Source organism: Aspergillus luchuensis, chromosome 2 (genome assembly GCF_016861625.1).
Source record: "Aspergillus luchuensis IFO 4308 DNA, chromosome 2, nearly complete sequence".
Lineage (NCBI taxonomy): Eukaryota > Fungi > Ascomycota > Eurotiomycetes > Eurotiales > Aspergillaceae > Aspergillus > Aspergillus luchuensis.
Genome location: NC_054850.1, coordinates 2,959,072 through 2,974,832, shown reverse-complemented (window position 1 = coordinate 2,974,832; position 15,761 = coordinate 2,959,072). Strand labels below are relative to the sequence as shown.

Here is a 15,761-nt window from a genome sequence, read left to right as displayed (position 1 = left end):
AGTACGAGAGAATGTCAGAACCGGACTCATACAACAAATTCAAAGTATTTTCTTCAGTTTTACATGGTTGTTGGAGTTGGCAGTAATCCTCGAGTACATGTCATATCTAATAGATCAATTGTTAGATGTATAGCAATGTAGTATCTAGCATCTCCGTTCCACTCCCTTCCGACTCATACAGATATATTTCACTCCCTTATATGGTTTCACTCCCTCGCCTAGTCCGCGACTCCGCCGCGGATCGATGTTCAGGCTCTCTACCTTGAGCCCCGAGGGAAGCCAGCCACGAACGGAGAACGACACCGCTGCCGAGTTAGGCATTAGTGTCGCGTTTAGTTGGGTCTTGGTTTTACGGGGCGCCGAAAGGAAGATGGAGGAATCCGAGTAGGCTCGGCTGGGTGATTGTTTCTGTGATTGTGACTGTGACCGGGGAAGTGACGGTGGAGGTTGCGGCGAGGATGATTGAACGGGCGGTGTAAGCGTCTGCGATTGTTCGGGTTCAGGAGTAGGAGTATGTGTGAGTTGTTCGGGATCCTCCGGGTTCAAGGAGAGGGGTTCAGCGGGCGAGGAAGCTGAGGCTTCTGCTGCCGCTGCCGCTGCTGCTGCGCGGGAAGATGATTTCTTGACAACCTTCTTCTTCTTCTTTTTCTTGGTCTTGCGTTTCGTCGTGTCTGCTTCAGGGTTCTGGTAAGACGCGTTGGCGTCGTAGTAGCCCTGAAGGAGATTGGTGTCTGCGTCGATTTCTTCGACATCGTCGTCCAGCTCGTCGTCCGCATAGTGTCCTACGACGGTGCACCGGAGCGTCGCCGTCCCGGAAATAGTGCCGGCATCTTTGGTCGGCACGCGCCATTCTAGTACGCCGTTGCCCGGTGAGAATAGAGCCTCTCCACGGCTGGCTTGCATGTCTGTGATGTTCCGGACCGATTTCGGAATCGGGACGGTCACCACAACCTCTTCTAGCGCTGGCGCTGAGGAGTTGCCGCCTCCACCCCCGAGAAAAGAGGGTGTGGACGTGCCTGATCCGCTACGCCCGACACCAGGTCGGCTGGAGGATGAGTATCCCGGGAAGTTTGTGTTGAGAATAAGGCGGACCTCGAAATCTGAGCCAGTCGGCCCAAGCGATTTACGGATGTCCACAATAGCCGGCAAGAAAAGCTTCTCCATATGACTCGGGGGTTGATCAAGTGTAGGGTCTGTTGGCATGAGGTCCACCTCGTACCCGGCAAGAATGAACCGACCGTCTGGTGGTACAAAGCTGAGCTCGCCAGGGTTCTCCCGCCAGCGCGCCAGGCGCACGCATGGGTGAAATACCGGCAACTCCAACTTACGTCCCAAAGCTTTTTGACCACCGGGTGCTGTTAACGAAAGAAGCAGATCAGGGACACCGGATATCTTGGCGGTGAAGGCGATAGTGCCGGAAGACATCGCAGAGAGTATTCGTCCTGATGGTGCCATCGTCACGGAAAGTGACTCGATAATATCAACATAGAGCTCGTTAGAAGTGTGTCTCACTCCGGACTTTCTCCAGGGGATCGCAGGTCCTTGGGCCGCGGCGGCGGCTGATTGCTTCATGGCACTGGCTTGTCCCAGAATCGGTGTCGATGATCTGCGCATAACAAAGGCCGTCAGTTCACTGTATATAGCATGGTGACCTTCATCCGGTAATAGTGGGCACTCACCCAGGCAATCCAACGCCGCCTAACAGCTTCCCCATCCATCCTGGCATTTCCACTACCTCCTGTAGCGCATTGGGCTCTGTATTGCAAACAACCCCCGCATCGCACATTTCGTGCAGAAGCTGTGCGACCACATCATAGTTCGCCTGGATCTTGGTGGAAAGCAATGGTGCTCCAACGAAGTCCTCGAGAACATCAACAACCCGATGAATGAATTCCAAGGCAAGTAGCGGTTCCGTATCAACCTCGGACAGCGCCAAGAACAGCAGGTTGGACTGCACTACCGAAAACACTGTCACCGGCGGAGTTGTGTTCGGAAAGTAGATGAGTGACGGGCGCGGAGCTGCATAGGCGTTATAGAGGGGGAGAATGGCCGATGCGGAGGGCGGACGGGAGCGATAGACCTGCTCGACGATCGGATTGCTGGAAGAGGACAGGTCAGTGACTGCTGGAAATCAGAACATTGGAAGGAACGGCGTGCCTCTGCTCATCATAGATATAGAGCGCATCGATCTGGCCGCTCATGATGGCGAAGGCGACCTATCCCGACCGGTGGGGGCGTAATGTAGTAGGCAGAGGTGGTCATGGTGCAGCAATGATGGTCGGTGATCCATCGGCCCCCATTTAGCGGAGTCCAAAAGCCCCTCGTTCTGCCGCCGATCCCCGCCTTTTCATGCATTTCCTTTGAATGGCTGCAGCTCGCCGCAACGAGCTAGTCTCCTTGATCGAGACTCGTCTGGACTGCTCTCTAAAAGACCTTTTTTTGTCTCGCATCTCTCGTTGATTCTAGAACAATGTCTTCGTCTACCCAGAATAACAGCGCCTTGGATGTCCAGCCCAAGGACGCGAAGCGTGCACTTGCGGAGGACGCATATGATGACTGCCTATCGTGCAGAGTTACTGGTATTCTAGTTTCTGGGCGATAATCATGGTACTATAGCTAATCTGATGGCTTGCAGGATCCGCCGCGTTCATCGGCCTCGGTGTGTACAGTTACTACTCGGGATTGAAGAACCTCAAGATGAATGAAAAGGCAATCATGCAAGGAACAACCAAGTATAAGATGGGATCTCGACATCTCGGGCTCTTCACCATCTCTGCGACACTAGTTGGAATGGGAATTTATAGAGCCTTCAACTGATGAAGCCACGACGATTTGTATATCATGTACTCTATACCATATATTCTACTCTGGCGTTGATTCTTCTGGTAACGGGAATGCACATCAAGTCAAGCGCTTCACCATTAATAAACATGTACAAAACAGTGTATAGAAAGGATCGTACGATTAATATAACACTAGCCGCCTCACCGGGTATCGCCATGTCTGATAACCTCTATATTTAATAGTAATGATGACCGAAGGAAATGGGATATGACAAGGAAATGATGTAAGCAAAGAGAATATGAGCACAAGGATAAAATGAAGATGACTGCGGAAAGATGACCCGTGGCCCACCAAAGGGCCACATGCAATACTCCTACTAATGCACCGAAAGAAAAACAAAGAAGAAACCACAAAAAAATGCAATTGACCGCTGCGTGACCGTGAGAATATATGCTCGTCTATTCGTCGATACCATATTTTCTAAGTGAAGCGGCCACGTTTGCCGCCCCCAAATATGTCTCGATTGCCTAGACCAGACAAGTCGAAGAAATCGGGCACGTTCAGCTTTCGTTTCGAACCGATCCCGACGGACGGTTCATGAGGGGACGACCGAGTGTTTGAGCGGGTGAAGTTATTATGACGATTCTGTTGCCGGGCGTTTCGAGGCAGGACGGAGACGCTGACCGGGGCACCATCTTGAGACGCTGGAGTCGAACTGTCGGTGGTTTGCATGTCCATGTCTTGTTCTGGGAATTGCGGAAAGGTGGGCCCGGCAGTAAACGTAAAGATAGTTGGACGATCGAAGTCGTTTGATTCAGAGGCATGAGGGGTCGAAGGTGTTGGCAGCTGTTGCTGCGGCGGAGCTGGAGCTTGCTCCTCCGACGATAACTTGGAAGGCTGTCGGATCGGTTCGGATTCTGGCTGTGCCTTGCGGGTGGCAGCCGGCGTTGCGCCTCTGGTTTGTTTCTCAACCTCATCATCGTCGCTAGGGGCACCATTTCCATCACTCCGTTCCGTGGCCCATTGCCGAACTTTCCAGCCCTCCCCGTCTCCAAGACCGAGGTTCTCCCGGTCTAGGAAGTGTAGTAGATCCTCAATTGCTTCTTGATATCCAGCTTGCTTGGCTTGCGACTGTTCGTAGACAGCATTCTTGTAGAGGTTCGTGACGGAGAGAGCAGCAGCCTTGAACGACTGTAGGAGCTGCTCAGGAGGTTGTGGCCGAGGCGTCGAGCTGGGCAGTGACGTGTTTAGGGATCTCATCGAGTCCATGGTGTGTGGTGTGGTGGCAGAAGCAGTCTGCCTGGGAGACTTTTGACAATAAATACTAGCGTTGGCGTCACTAGGAGGGGTGACTTGAACCGTGCTTCTGGGAAACAGGGGGTTAGGCAAACTCCGAGGCAACCCCAAGAAAAATCAGGAAGAGGCAGATATGACTGATAGTCTGGACTAAAAGAGACAGGCCCAAAGAGGGGGCGTTATAGAGGAGAAACAACAAGTTCCGCAGGCTAACAAAGGACGTTGGCTGGCGATGACCGTTCGGAAAGGACGCTGGCGCAGCTGATCTTTCTTTGCGTCTGTCCCGGTAACGTGACCCACAGCGGGGAAACTGGTCTTCCGCCGCCTGCTGACTCAGAAATGACTCAGTCACGCCCTCGCGTCTCCCGTCCAATGAGCGCGTGCCCTGGCCGCGCTTCTCCGACGAAATTCCATTTGCCATCCCATGAGCGCGACTGGCGGTGCTTCTTCGTCCTTTCATCATCCGTCACTGTTTGTTCCTTTCACACCTCCTTTGTGCGCCCCCTTAACTTCAATTTCTCCCACCAGATCCTCTACAGCCAGCTTTTGAAGAGGTCGTGGATCTTACATATTCCTGGGGGTCTTATCGATAGCTTCCTACCCTGGGTTGTTCTAATATCAACTCGTGTCCCGCTTTGTATAGTACCGAACAGCTGCGCTCGGTGCGCTGTGGATGGTGATGGCTCCTTCAGTTGAACCGACTCCCGACTCGCCATCACAGGCAGATACTCCCATGACAGACGCGAATGCTGAGCCTGTCACGTCGGTGCCCGTGGACAGCGCAGACGCGCCGATGACGGTGAGTTAGCGCAAATCCCCTCTTTGCGCCATGTAATATCTTCATGCGCGTTTTTGGTTAAACGGCAAAGCGCTCCCGCTGACAATATTCCTAATTCAGAGCTACCAGGATACTCCAGACTACACGGTAAACGCGACTCAATAACGCGGCGATCTGCTTGACGCATGAGCCGACTAACACAACTTAGGACTCGGATACGAACCCAAATACCACGGCGAGCAGTGTTGCAGGCGACGCAGCGCCTTTGGATGGCCGGAGACGGAGGTCTGAAGCTTTCCACATGAGAAAAAGTATCTTAGGCAAGAAGCATGGTCGTTTGGATGAGTCGAAGGTACGCCAATGCGATGGTCGTGTCTTGATGATTTGTCGCTCATGGTGTATGTTACTATAGGAAGATGATTCTATCCGACGGTTTCGCTACCTCCTCGGCTTAACCGACTTATTCCGTCATTTCATCGAAACCAACCCTAATCCGCGGATCAAGGAGATCATGGCCGAAATCGACCGACAGAATGCTGAGGAGGAGGCAAAGGCCAAGAAGAAGGGCTCGTCGCGCTCAGGCGGTGCAGGTAGTGAAAGGCGTCGCAGAACAGAGCAAGAAGAAGACGCCGAGCTGTTGAAGGATGAAAAATCCGGCGGCGAAACCAACACGGTCTTTCGGGACTCCCCGCCGTTCATCAAGGGAGAAATGCGCGATTACCAGATTGCAGGATTGAACTGGTTAGTTTCGCTGCATGAGAACGGTATTTCAGGTATCTTGGCGGATGAAATGGGCTTGGGCAAGACTTTGCAGACCATTTCCTTCCTTGGCTACCTCCGACATGTATGCGATATCACCGGCCCGCACCTCATCGCCGTCCCGAAATCTACCCTCGATAACTGGAAGCGGGAGTTTGGAAAATGGACACCTGAGGTCAATGTGCTTGTCCTTCAGGGTGACAAAGAACAGCGACACAAGCTGATCAATGAGGAGCTTCTCGATGAGAACTTCGACGTTTGTATCACTAGTTACGAGATGATTCTTCGAGAAAAGGCGCACCTTAAGAAGTTCGCTTGGGAGTACATCATCATCGACGAGGCCCATCGGATCAAGAACGAGGAGTCTTCTTTGGCGCAAATCATCCGTGTTTTCCATTCCAGGAACCGACTACTGATTACGGGTACCCCACTTCAAAATAACCTCCACGAGCTTTGGGCCCTCCTCAACTTCCTGTTGCCGGATGTTTTCGGTGATTCGGAGGCATTCGACCAATGGTTTTCCGGACAAGACTCCGATCAGGATACAGTCGTGCAACAACTCCATCGTGTTCTGCGACCTTTCTTGCTTCGCCGTGTCAAGAGTGACGTCGAGAAGAGCTTGCTTCCTAAGAAGGAGGTCAATCTCTACGTCCCCATGTCGGAAATGCAGGTCAAGTGGTATCAGAAGATCCTCGAAAAAGATATCGATGCGGTCAATGGCGCCGCCGGCAAGCGTGAGTCAAAGACCCGTTTGTTGAATATCGTCATGCAACTTCGCAAATGTTGCAACCATCCCTACCTTTTTGAAGGTGCAGAGCCTGGCCCTCCCTACACCACCGACGAGCATCTCATCTACAATGCTGGAAAGATGACGATCCTTGACAAATTGCTGGCGCGTATGCAGAAACAGGGAAGTCGCGTACTCATCTTCTCCCAGATGAGTCGTGTCCTTGATATTCTCGAAGACTACTGTGTTTTCCGCGAATACAACTACTGCCGCATCGATGGTACAACGGCCCACGAGGACCGGATTGCTGCTATCGACGAGTACAATAAGCCGGGATCAGAGAAGTTCATCTTCCTGCTCACAACAAGAGCCGGAGGTCTTGGTATCAACCTGACGACGGCCGATATTGTCGTTCTCTTTGATAGTGACTGGAATCCTCAGGCGGATTTGCAAGCAATGGACCGTGCCCACCGTATCGGACAGACGAAACAGGTCGTGGTGTTCAGGTTTGTTACAGAGAATGCGATCGAAGAAAAAGTCTTAGAACGTGCCGCACAAAAGTTGCGGCTCGACCAGCTTGTCATTCAACAGGGACGCGCTCAGCAGCAGACCAAGAATGCCGCGTCCAAGGAAGAATTGCTGGGTATGATCCAGCACGGAGCTGCCAATGTTTTCAACACTCAGGCCAACACCACCATATCTGCGGAACACCAATTATCCGAAGATGATATCGACAACATTCTGCGAAAGGGCGAGGAACGGACTGCGCAATTGAACAAGAAGTACGAAAAGCTTGGTATCGACGACTTGCAGAAATTCAGCTCCGAAAGTGCGTACGAATGGAACGGCAAAGACTTCACCGATCGCAAGAAGGACATTGGTATCAACTGGATCAACCCGGCGAAGAGAGAGCGAAAGGAACAGTTTTATTCTATCGACAAATACTATCGCCAGGCCTTAGCAACTGGTGGTAGAACGGCTGATCCCAAGCCCAAGGTTCCTCGGGCGCCAAAGCAGATCACTGTCCATGATTGGCAGTTCTTCCCGCCTGGACTTCAGGAGCTGCAAGAGAAGGAGACGGCCTACTTCCACAAGGAAATCGGATACAAGGTTCCTCTGCCTGATGGTCCGGAAGAAGAGCTGAGCGAACGCGAGGCCGAACGTGATCTCGAACAACAAGAGATTGACAATGCAGTGCCACTAACGGAGGATGAGCAGGCGGACAAGGCGAAGATGTCTGAAGAAGGCTTCTCCAACTGGAATCGCAGGGATTTCCAACAGTTCGTGAACGGTTCGGCCAAGTTCGGCCGTACTGACTACGTTGGAATCGCCACCGAAGTGGACAGCAAAGAGCCGGAAGAAATTGAGGAGTACGCGCAAGTATTCTGGGAGCGGTACACGGAAATCCAAGATTACCCCAAGTACCTCCGTGTCATCGAGCAGGGCGAGGATAAATTGCGGAAGATGAATCATCAACGCAAAATGTTGCGCAAGAAGATGGAAATGTACCGCGTACCACTCCAGCAAGTCAAGATCAACTACACTGTGTCTACCACCAACAAGAAGGTCTATACGGAAGAGGAGGATCGGTTCTTGTTGGTAATGCTGGACAAATATGGAGTCGATGGCGAAGGTCTCTATGAGAAGATCCGTGACGAAATCCGCGAGTCTCCCCTCTTCCGATTTGACTGGTTCTTCCTTAGTCGAACCCCAGTCGAGATTGGACGTCGGTGCACCACCCTGCTGAACACCGTGGCAAAGGAATTTGAAAATGATGGAAAGGCCAACGGTGAGAGCGGCAAGGGCCGGGGACGTGACCGCGACGACGATGAAGCCGAGGAGGATGAGGGCCCACCTGCCAAAAAGAAGACGAAGGGCGGTGCAGTTGTAAGTTTCCTTGACAATTCCTACCACTCACGATCACGATAGAGTAGCTCGGCTAACCAACCCACAGAATAAGCAAGTCAAGGCTGTCAAAGGTGGCAGCAAGGCAACTTCTACCTCAACATCGCGGGCAGCCAGTGTCTCTTCAAATGCGGCGCCCAAGTCGAGGAGTCGCAAGAAATGATCTCTTCCTGTAATCAGAGGTGGGCGATGACGAGGATTGTTACGACTATTCTGTAGACTGTTTGGGAAGCCATGTTTTGAGGAGGGAGGGTTTGTTGGTTCTATTTTGTTCCATATATGTCGGTCTGGCGTTGGCAGATAGATGCCATTGTAGTTTTATGATGATCTTCCATCTCCTTCGCTCTTGTAAAATGACACCTTGTGGTTAAAAAGACCTTATGAATGTTGTCTTCCATCACACAGTGCACTCGAAATCGTAATTTGATCATCCAGTATATTACCCAGCTCGGTGACTTCTGAGTTGAAGCCTCAAGCACAGGCAGAGAAAGAGCTCTTCATACCTCGACTGGTCCTGATTGCTTAGTTTGTATGGTAGTCTTGAGAGATTGTCTCATGTTTGAGGAAAGCCTCTCAGTATATTAGTATGCTATGAATCTATACTATGCAATTCAGATGTATGTGTACATGTGATGTCGTTGATACTACTGTACAGATGCTCCCTCTTCACCAGACCCTAGTATCCTCCTTCTTGGCCCATGACACTGGCACCCGAAGGAACATATTCATCAACAAAGCAGCCGCAACGCTGACATTGAGACTGTCCACTCTAGCCGGATCTGACTCCACGCCCAACTCTGGGCTGATTTTAGCACCAGGGATGCCAACAACAGCATTTGCCTGGGAAAGGATGTGGGGGCTCAGCCCCGCGCCCTCACTGCCCATCATAATGACACTCGGTGCCTGGGCAACAGTGCCCTCATTCCCAAACTCGGCAGGGTCCATATATACAGATGAAGATCCCTTGCCCGGCGCATCAGCGGCGTAGAACCGCCACCCATTTTCTTTTGATTGTCGAATGAAATCGACTTCATTCCGCACATGAAGAAATGTCATATGTTCTGCGGCTCCTGCAGATGCCTTGATAACTACTGGGGATATCTCTGCTGAGTTTCGGCCCGCGAAAACTATGGCGTCAGCTCCCATGTAGTAGGCGGAGCGAATGATGGCGCCGAGATTCCCAGGATCGACGATGCCGTCCAGTAGTACAACAACAGGATACCTATTTCCAAAGGTGTTGTTGATGTCAACCGTGTTGTTCATAGTATTTACCTGTGCTTCTTCTCGCGATTGCGCTCCCAGCTCTAGGCTGAAGTGATCCGCCCCCGGAGATGGAACGGGCCTGAAATATTGCACTGGCAGCCGAGGCAAAGGGGATACCTCAAGAATACAGCCTTGGTGAGGTCGGCCATCACTCATCTGGTCGAGTAACCGGCGCCAGCTCGCAAAAGCCATTTTTACCGCCACGTTTTTCGAAAGTGCCAGTTTTCGTAGAGCTATTTTCTCCGGAGTTAATTCTTGGCCCTCTGATTGGTAGAGGTAGAGTTTGTATAGCCGGCGACGGCTGCCACGTAATGCAGCCATGCATGCAGAAATTCCATAAACAAACTGCGATGCAGGCGTCGTATAAGGCACTGAGAGGGGAATTTTGACGAAACTTTTGACTTCTTCGGGAAATTTGTCGGTAGGACGATGTTGGCGAGGCGGGGGAGGCCTGCTCTGATAATCCTGGGATAATGTGCGGAAACGCCCACTCCTGATTTCCTGATCGTCGCCGACATAATCAGGGTGCCTCACTTCCTCTTTCGTATAGATCTTCTTTCCATCTTTTCCTCTTTTGGTTACAGTTCTCTCTGTTTGATATGCGCGAGGCAATGCGCGAAATGTCCCTTTCTTGATGAACTCTTCCTCGTCGAATGCGGTTCCAGACCGGTGCTCCCGCGCTTCTGGGCGTTTATCACGCTTGGCCATGTTTCTTTTGTGCCCACCATCCCGAGCATCGCGGGCGGAATTGCGTCGTTGAGGTACATCATCGACAAATTGTGACCTGCGGATGCCCCGGCCAATGGCCGAGTTCAGTGATGCATGCCTGACGGGGTGCAAATGAGCTGACGGTGCAATTGAGGGTCGAAGGTAAGCTCGAAGAGAGGTGAGAGACGATTGGAGAGACATCGTAGTCCAGAGAGCTGTGACGGACAGTAGAGACAGGTCTATAGAGGTTAGAAACCCTCTCTTTCCATCCACTCTCGAACAATGAGCTTGAAGACGGTAAGAATTCTGCTGGCGTTGGGAGATGTATGCTAGGCGGAGAGTCCTGCAACGACGATCTCCGCCTTTTTGGAGGTGGTTTTTTCCTGCTCACCGCCCGATAAGATAAGCGCATCAATATTGCTCCGCCGCGGAATTTCGCGTTTGTCGGGGAAACGCGCGAGTCTGGAATCTCATTATCACCCGCTTGGGAATTGGGGGTCCAACTGCAATTATGTTGACGCGCATATTGCTCTTTTGACAGTCGTTCTATATGGTCACTTGCTTTGTGATAGCGTTTGTTGTTGCGTATTCTGTTGTTCTAATAGTCTCCCCACATCATGGATCTCCTTTTACAAACGCTCGGTAGCGGCGAGGGGCCGGATAATGCAGACAACGATGGAGATATGGTCAAGGAGCTCTTCGCCAAGTTCAATAATCCCACAGTGAGTCGCGAGGAAGAGCTTGAGCCGCAATCAATATCTGAGTCTTCTGTCACGGTTGAAATTCCAGTCACATCAACCATTGATCTGTCGCAGTACGAGTTTCTTCCCGGACATTTTGACGTCCGCTATGTCATTAGTGAATCATCCGAGGCAGATGCTGGACTGAGCTATCAGGTGAAGCTGCAGAGTGGTGAAACTGAAACCGTAGGTATCGCGTGGGCTTCATTTGACTCCCACTTCTCTGTCATATCACTGACAATCGACTTCTTTCTTAGATGTCCTTCGCACAACTTCAGTCCCTCCAGAACGGTCCCGAGTCTCTCTCCAACTTCCTCAACTACGGACCAGATCACTACATCTCCTCTCGGTCAGCTTCAGCTGTTCCTTCCGAAGAACAGTCTCCCTTGTCTTCTGAGTCAGATATACCCGATATGAGGCGTTCCCGGCGCACTACTCGTGGCCAACGATCTGGTTTCACAGCATTCTTTGAGGCCATCAGCAGTGACGAAGGAGCCCGCCGCACGAGAAGGAAGAGGTCGTCTTCAAGCGAGGACATAATTGCTTCTTCAGGGGCTACCTCTAAGAAGCGTCGAGTCTTGCGACGCCGCCAAAAGCATTCACGTTCGGTCGTCTCGCTTTCCGATGAAAGCGATTATAGTGCACCCAAAGGAACACGGCACTCTACTAGGACGCGGAAGTCAAAGAAGAAAAGCTTGCGCGAGAGGAATGAAGATGACATCTCAGATGCTGAGGATGCTCCTCGGATGCAGAAGTTCTTTGGCGCAAAGGAGTTCTTTCGCAAAGTCCCAGAGCATGACACATTTCGCCAACGCCATAGGAATGTATGCGAAGTCTGCCATATCATTGGCGATGACTACGCGAAAGGCCCTCTGGTTTTCTGTCAAGGATGTACGAGCGCCTACCACCAAGGGTGTCTCGGTCCACGCTCTGCGCGAGAACATCTTGTCACAAAAGTAGCTGAAGATCTATTTCTTCTCCAGTGCCGGCGCTGTCTAGGTATTTCTCATGCCAAGGACCCCTCTAACCCACATCAAGGCCGCTGTTCAATTTGCAATATCAGAGGGAATATGTCTAAACCGATCCGGGAGCGTCTGACACCAAAGCAGGAGCAACAACTCCGGCAGCAGAATGATGGTAAAGATCCTATAACGCCCTTTGACATGTCCCGGGTCAACGACGTCGAGAACCTGCTCTTCCGCTGCACCACCTGCCGCAGAGGCTTCCACTTCGAACACTTATCCGAAATAACGCACATGACATGGCAGTGTGAGAGTTGTGCATCAGTACCTGGAGAGGTTGGCGCGATAGTCGCATGGCGCCCTGTGGTTCATAAGTCAGATGCTGTGAAGGGAACAGATAGGGAGTACCTTATCAAGTGGAAGAATAAATCCTACAACCATACCACCTGGATGCCGGGCAGCTGGGTTTGGGGCTTTGTGAATCATCACATGCGACGTGCCTTTATGAGGTCAGATAAAAGCCTCGAACCCTGTATGACCGCCGAGGAAGCGATTCCTGAGGACTTCTTGCTCGTGGACATTGTCTTTGATGTGAGATTCTCCGGCACCTCGCCTGACACAGGCCGCAAACGTACTTTCGAAGAAGACGTTGCACGTGTGGATGATGTGGTAGAAATGTACGTCAAATTCAAGGGTTTACCGTATGAGGAGGTCACCTGGGACACACCTCCCGAGCGCAGCAGCAACCCTGAGAGGTGGGAGAGTTTCCGAGCTGCATACGAAGACTGGGTCAAAAGGGAGTATACTCACATACCCAACCAAGACAACCTCCGACGGCGTATTGCTCACGTCCGGAAGCAAAACTTCAGCTCTAACGTTGTCAAAAGTGGGCAGCCAGAGACAATGACAGGCGGACAGATCATGGATTATCAGAAGGACGGGCTTGACTGGCTCTACTACATGTGGTACAAACAGCAAAACGCTATCTTGGCTGATGAAATGGGTCTCGGTAAAACCATTCAGGTCATCGGCCTAATCGCAACCCTTGTTCAATATCATAAGTGCTGGCCTTTCCTGATTGTTGTGCCAAATTCGACGTGCCCGAATTGGCGGAAGGAGATCAAAACATGGGTTCCCTCACTGCGGGTAGTCACATACTATGGATCGGCATTCTCTCGGAAGTTAGCACAAGACTATGAAATGTTTGCTGATGACGATACAAGCCTTCGGTGCCACGTCGTCGTAGCTTCGTACGAAACCCTGGTCGACGACGCATCCCGAAGACTGCTATCGAAAGTACCTTGGACTGGCCTCATCGTTGACGAGGGGCAACGGCTAAAGAACGACAAAAGTCAACTGTACGATGCATTGTCACGAATCAAATTTCCTTTCAAGATTCTTTTGACGGGCACTCCCCTCCAGAATAACATAAGAGAGCTTTTTAATTTGTTGCAATTCTGTGATCCGTCTAAGAGGGCAGATGACCTCGAAAACGAGTATGGGGATTTATCAAAGGAGAATATACTTGAACTACATAACATGATCCGTCCATTCTTCTTGCGACGGACAAAAGCCCAGGTTCTCAGTTTTCTCCCCCCAGTGGCACAGATTATCGTCCCTGTTTCGATGACTACGGTGCAGAAGAAACTGTACAAATCCATATTGGCTAAGAACCCTCAGCTTATCAAGGCAATATTCCAGAGGAAAGAAGGCACCCGTGCCTTGAAACAGACTGAAAAGCATAATCTCAACAATATCTTGATGCAGCTGCGGAAATGCCTATGTCATCCGTTTGTCTACAGCAGGGCCATCGAAGAGAAAACGAGCAACGCTGCCATTTCACATCGACATTTGGTAGATGCAGCTGCCAAGTTCCAGCTATTGGAACTAATGCTGCCAAAACTCAAGAACCGCGGCCACAGGGTTCTGATATTCAGTCAATTCCTTGAGAACCTGGACATCATTGAAGATTTTCTGGAAGGTGTCGGCTTAATGTATCTTCGCCTCGATGGGAGAATGTCATCGCTCGAGAAACAAAAGACTATCGATGCATACAATGCCGAAGACTCACCGTACTTTGCATTCCTCCTATCAACTCGATCTGGTGGCGTTGGAATTAACCTAGCTACCGCTGATACTGTAATTATTATGGATCCCGATTTCAACCCACATCAGGATATGCAGGCATTATCCCGTGCTCATCGCATAGGACAAAAGAACAAGGTCCTCGTCTTTCAGCTCATGACCCGGGCAAGTGCCGAAGAGAAGATCATGCAGATTGGCAAGAAGAAAATGGTTCTTGACCATGTCCTCATTGATCGCATGGTTTCGGAGGAAGAAGATGGACGAGACCTGGAGACCATTCTGCGGCACGGTGCTCAGGCCTTGTTTGATGACGATGACTCTGGCGACGTCCGCTATGATTCGGAATCGGTTGACAAACTTCTTGACCGCAGTCAAGCCGAGCAAGCTAGCACACCTGATGACAATAACCAGGGTAACCAGTTCAGTTTTGCTCGGGTTTGGGCAAACGATAACCAGAATCTCGAGGATCAACTGCAGAACGTGGAGGAAGAGCCTGCGCCAAGTGCAGATGTTTGGGAAAAGATCCTGCGGGAGCGAGAGCAGGCAGCTGCCGAGGAAGCCAGACGAAAGGCTGAAACCCTTGGTCGTGGGAAACGTAAACGGACTGCTGTGGATTATGCGAACGATGCTTTAATGGAGCTATCGCCTAACAAAGACCGCCATGCTCGTGAGGAGGTGGAAAGTGATAGAGAGTTCAGAGCGGACGACGCAATGGAATCAGAATCTGATTTTGCGCCCGAGCTGGATTCCGACGACGTGGACCAGGTCGCTAAAACTTCCAAAGGTGAGAGTGCCCTTGCATCGAGTAAGGTCTTCTGGCAACTAACAGAAGCTACAGTGCGTGCTTTCCAACGCGTTACCCAGCAGGATCTACCGCCCCCGTTAGATGGCAATGTAGACCCCGTCCTCCATCCGGGGCCACCCTGTTTAGCGTGCAACCAGGTCCACATAGTTGGACATTGCCGCCTGAAGATGGCCGGCGTCGAACACTGTCCTCTGTGCGGGCTTGCCCATTATGGGTATTCGCGTACATGTCCGCATTTGCGGTCAGATACTCAAGTTGCCAGAATGCTTGCCGCTCTGAAGCAAAGTACTGAGGACCGTGAACTTGTCCAGCTAGCTAAAAGGTACTTGAATGGGGTCCGTGGTGACCTTGCACAGCGTAAGAGGAAGCAAGCCAGTAAGGCTGCATCGAGTCTCCCAAACCCTGGCATACCCACCACCGATTCGAATGCCAGTGCCGCTGTGACGATGAGCTCTCCGATGATTGATCTTACCGCACAACATACCACACAGGCCACACATGACGCACCTAGTGCCGTTGGCGCGACCAACTCCTCCATCATCGATCTCACCTCAAACGATGGCACACGGCAGTCGACATAGCAGCAGCCAGCATGGGCCCCCCCTCAGTCATTTCGCAATCCTTATGGGTATTCGGGACATGAACCATAGATAGTATTTAAGGCGGCGCGGAGTTGATGGTGCATGGATCAAAAGCATATACGGGGATTCTTCGGGGTTATAACTTATTGGGCGTACGGGCTGCAATATTGCATCGCTATGGATGCATGTACATATCTACAAGATTTTCTAGGAGGATTGATGGTCTACTTTTTCTGTTTCAGTGCTCACCCTTCACCCCTCTGCGGGACAGCGGTGGGGACAAGCCGGCCCGGGAATCAGGGACCTGTGACACGTATGTCACTATACGTACCTGTTTTTCTACATTATCGTAAATTTCCTGTTGTAGA

At 51.3% G+C, this 15,761-nt stretch overlaps 6 protein-coding genes across 6 annotated transcripts; 3 read left to right on the top strand and 3 right to left on the bottom strand.

The window, feature by feature from the left end:
• Positions 1-144: 144 nt before the first annotated feature.
• On the bottom strand, positions 145-2,201 carry AKAW2_20976S (putative AP-3 adaptor complex subunit mu; the record flags this gene model as incomplete). The annotated part of the gene is made up of 3 exons (XM_041685749.1): positions 145-1,606; positions 1,680-2,099; positions 2,158-2,201. 3 exons carry the CDS (start codon positions 2,199-2,201, stop codon positions 145-147), a joined length of 1,926 nt encoding a protein of 641 aa, XP_041539802.1.
• A 269-nt stretch (positions 2,202-2,470) lies between these two features.
• On the top strand, positions 2,471-2,817 carry AKAW2_20975A (uncharacterized protein; the record flags this gene model as incomplete). Its single annotated transcript, XM_041685748.1, has 2 exons — positions 2,471-2,579; positions 2,636-2,817. 2 exons carry the CDS (start codon positions 2,471-2,473, stop codon positions 2,815-2,817), a joined length of 291 nt encoding a protein of 96 aa, XP_041539801.1.
• A 447-nt stretch (positions 2,818-3,264) lies between these two features.
• AKAW2_20974S (uncharacterized protein) lies at positions 3,265-4,053 on the bottom strand (the record flags this gene model as incomplete). Its single annotated transcript, XM_041685747.1, has 1 exon — positions 3,265-4,053. The coding sequence occupies one exon, from the start codon at positions 4,051-4,053 to the stop codon at positions 3,265-3,267; it is 789 nt and encodes a 262-aa protein (XP_041539800.1).
• Positions 4,054-4,753: 700 nt separating this feature from the next.
• ISW2 (putative SNF2 family helicase/ATPase) lies at positions 4,754-8,412 on the top strand (the record flags this gene model as incomplete). The annotated part of the gene is made up of 5 exons (XM_041685745.1): positions 4,754-4,879; positions 4,979-5,005; positions 5,067-5,210; positions 5,271-8,231; positions 8,299-8,412. 5 exons carry the CDS (start codon positions 4,754-4,756, stop codon positions 8,410-8,412), a joined length of 3,372 nt encoding a protein of 1,123 aa, XP_041539799.1.
• Positions 8,413-8,915: 503 nt separating this feature from the next.
• AKAW2_20973S (RNA methyltransferase) lies at positions 8,916-10,421 on the bottom strand (the record flags this gene model as incomplete). The annotated part of the gene is made up of 1 exon (XM_041685744.1): positions 8,916-10,421. One exon carries the CDS (start codon positions 10,419-10,421, stop codon positions 8,916-8,918), a length of 1,506 nt encoding a protein of 501 aa, XP_041539798.1.
• Positions 10,422-10,837: 416 nt separating this feature from the next.
• Positions 10,838-15,393, top strand: AKAW2_20971A (putative chromatin remodeling complex subunit (Chd3); the record flags this gene model as incomplete). The annotated part of the gene is made up of 3 exons (XM_041685743.1): positions 10,838-11,146; positions 11,218-14,791; positions 14,846-15,393. The coding sequence occupies 3 exons, from the start codon at positions 10,838-10,840 to the stop codon at positions 15,391-15,393; spliced, it is 4,431 nt and encodes a 1,476-aa protein (XP_041539797.1).
• Positions 15,394-15,761: the final 368 nt, after the last annotated feature.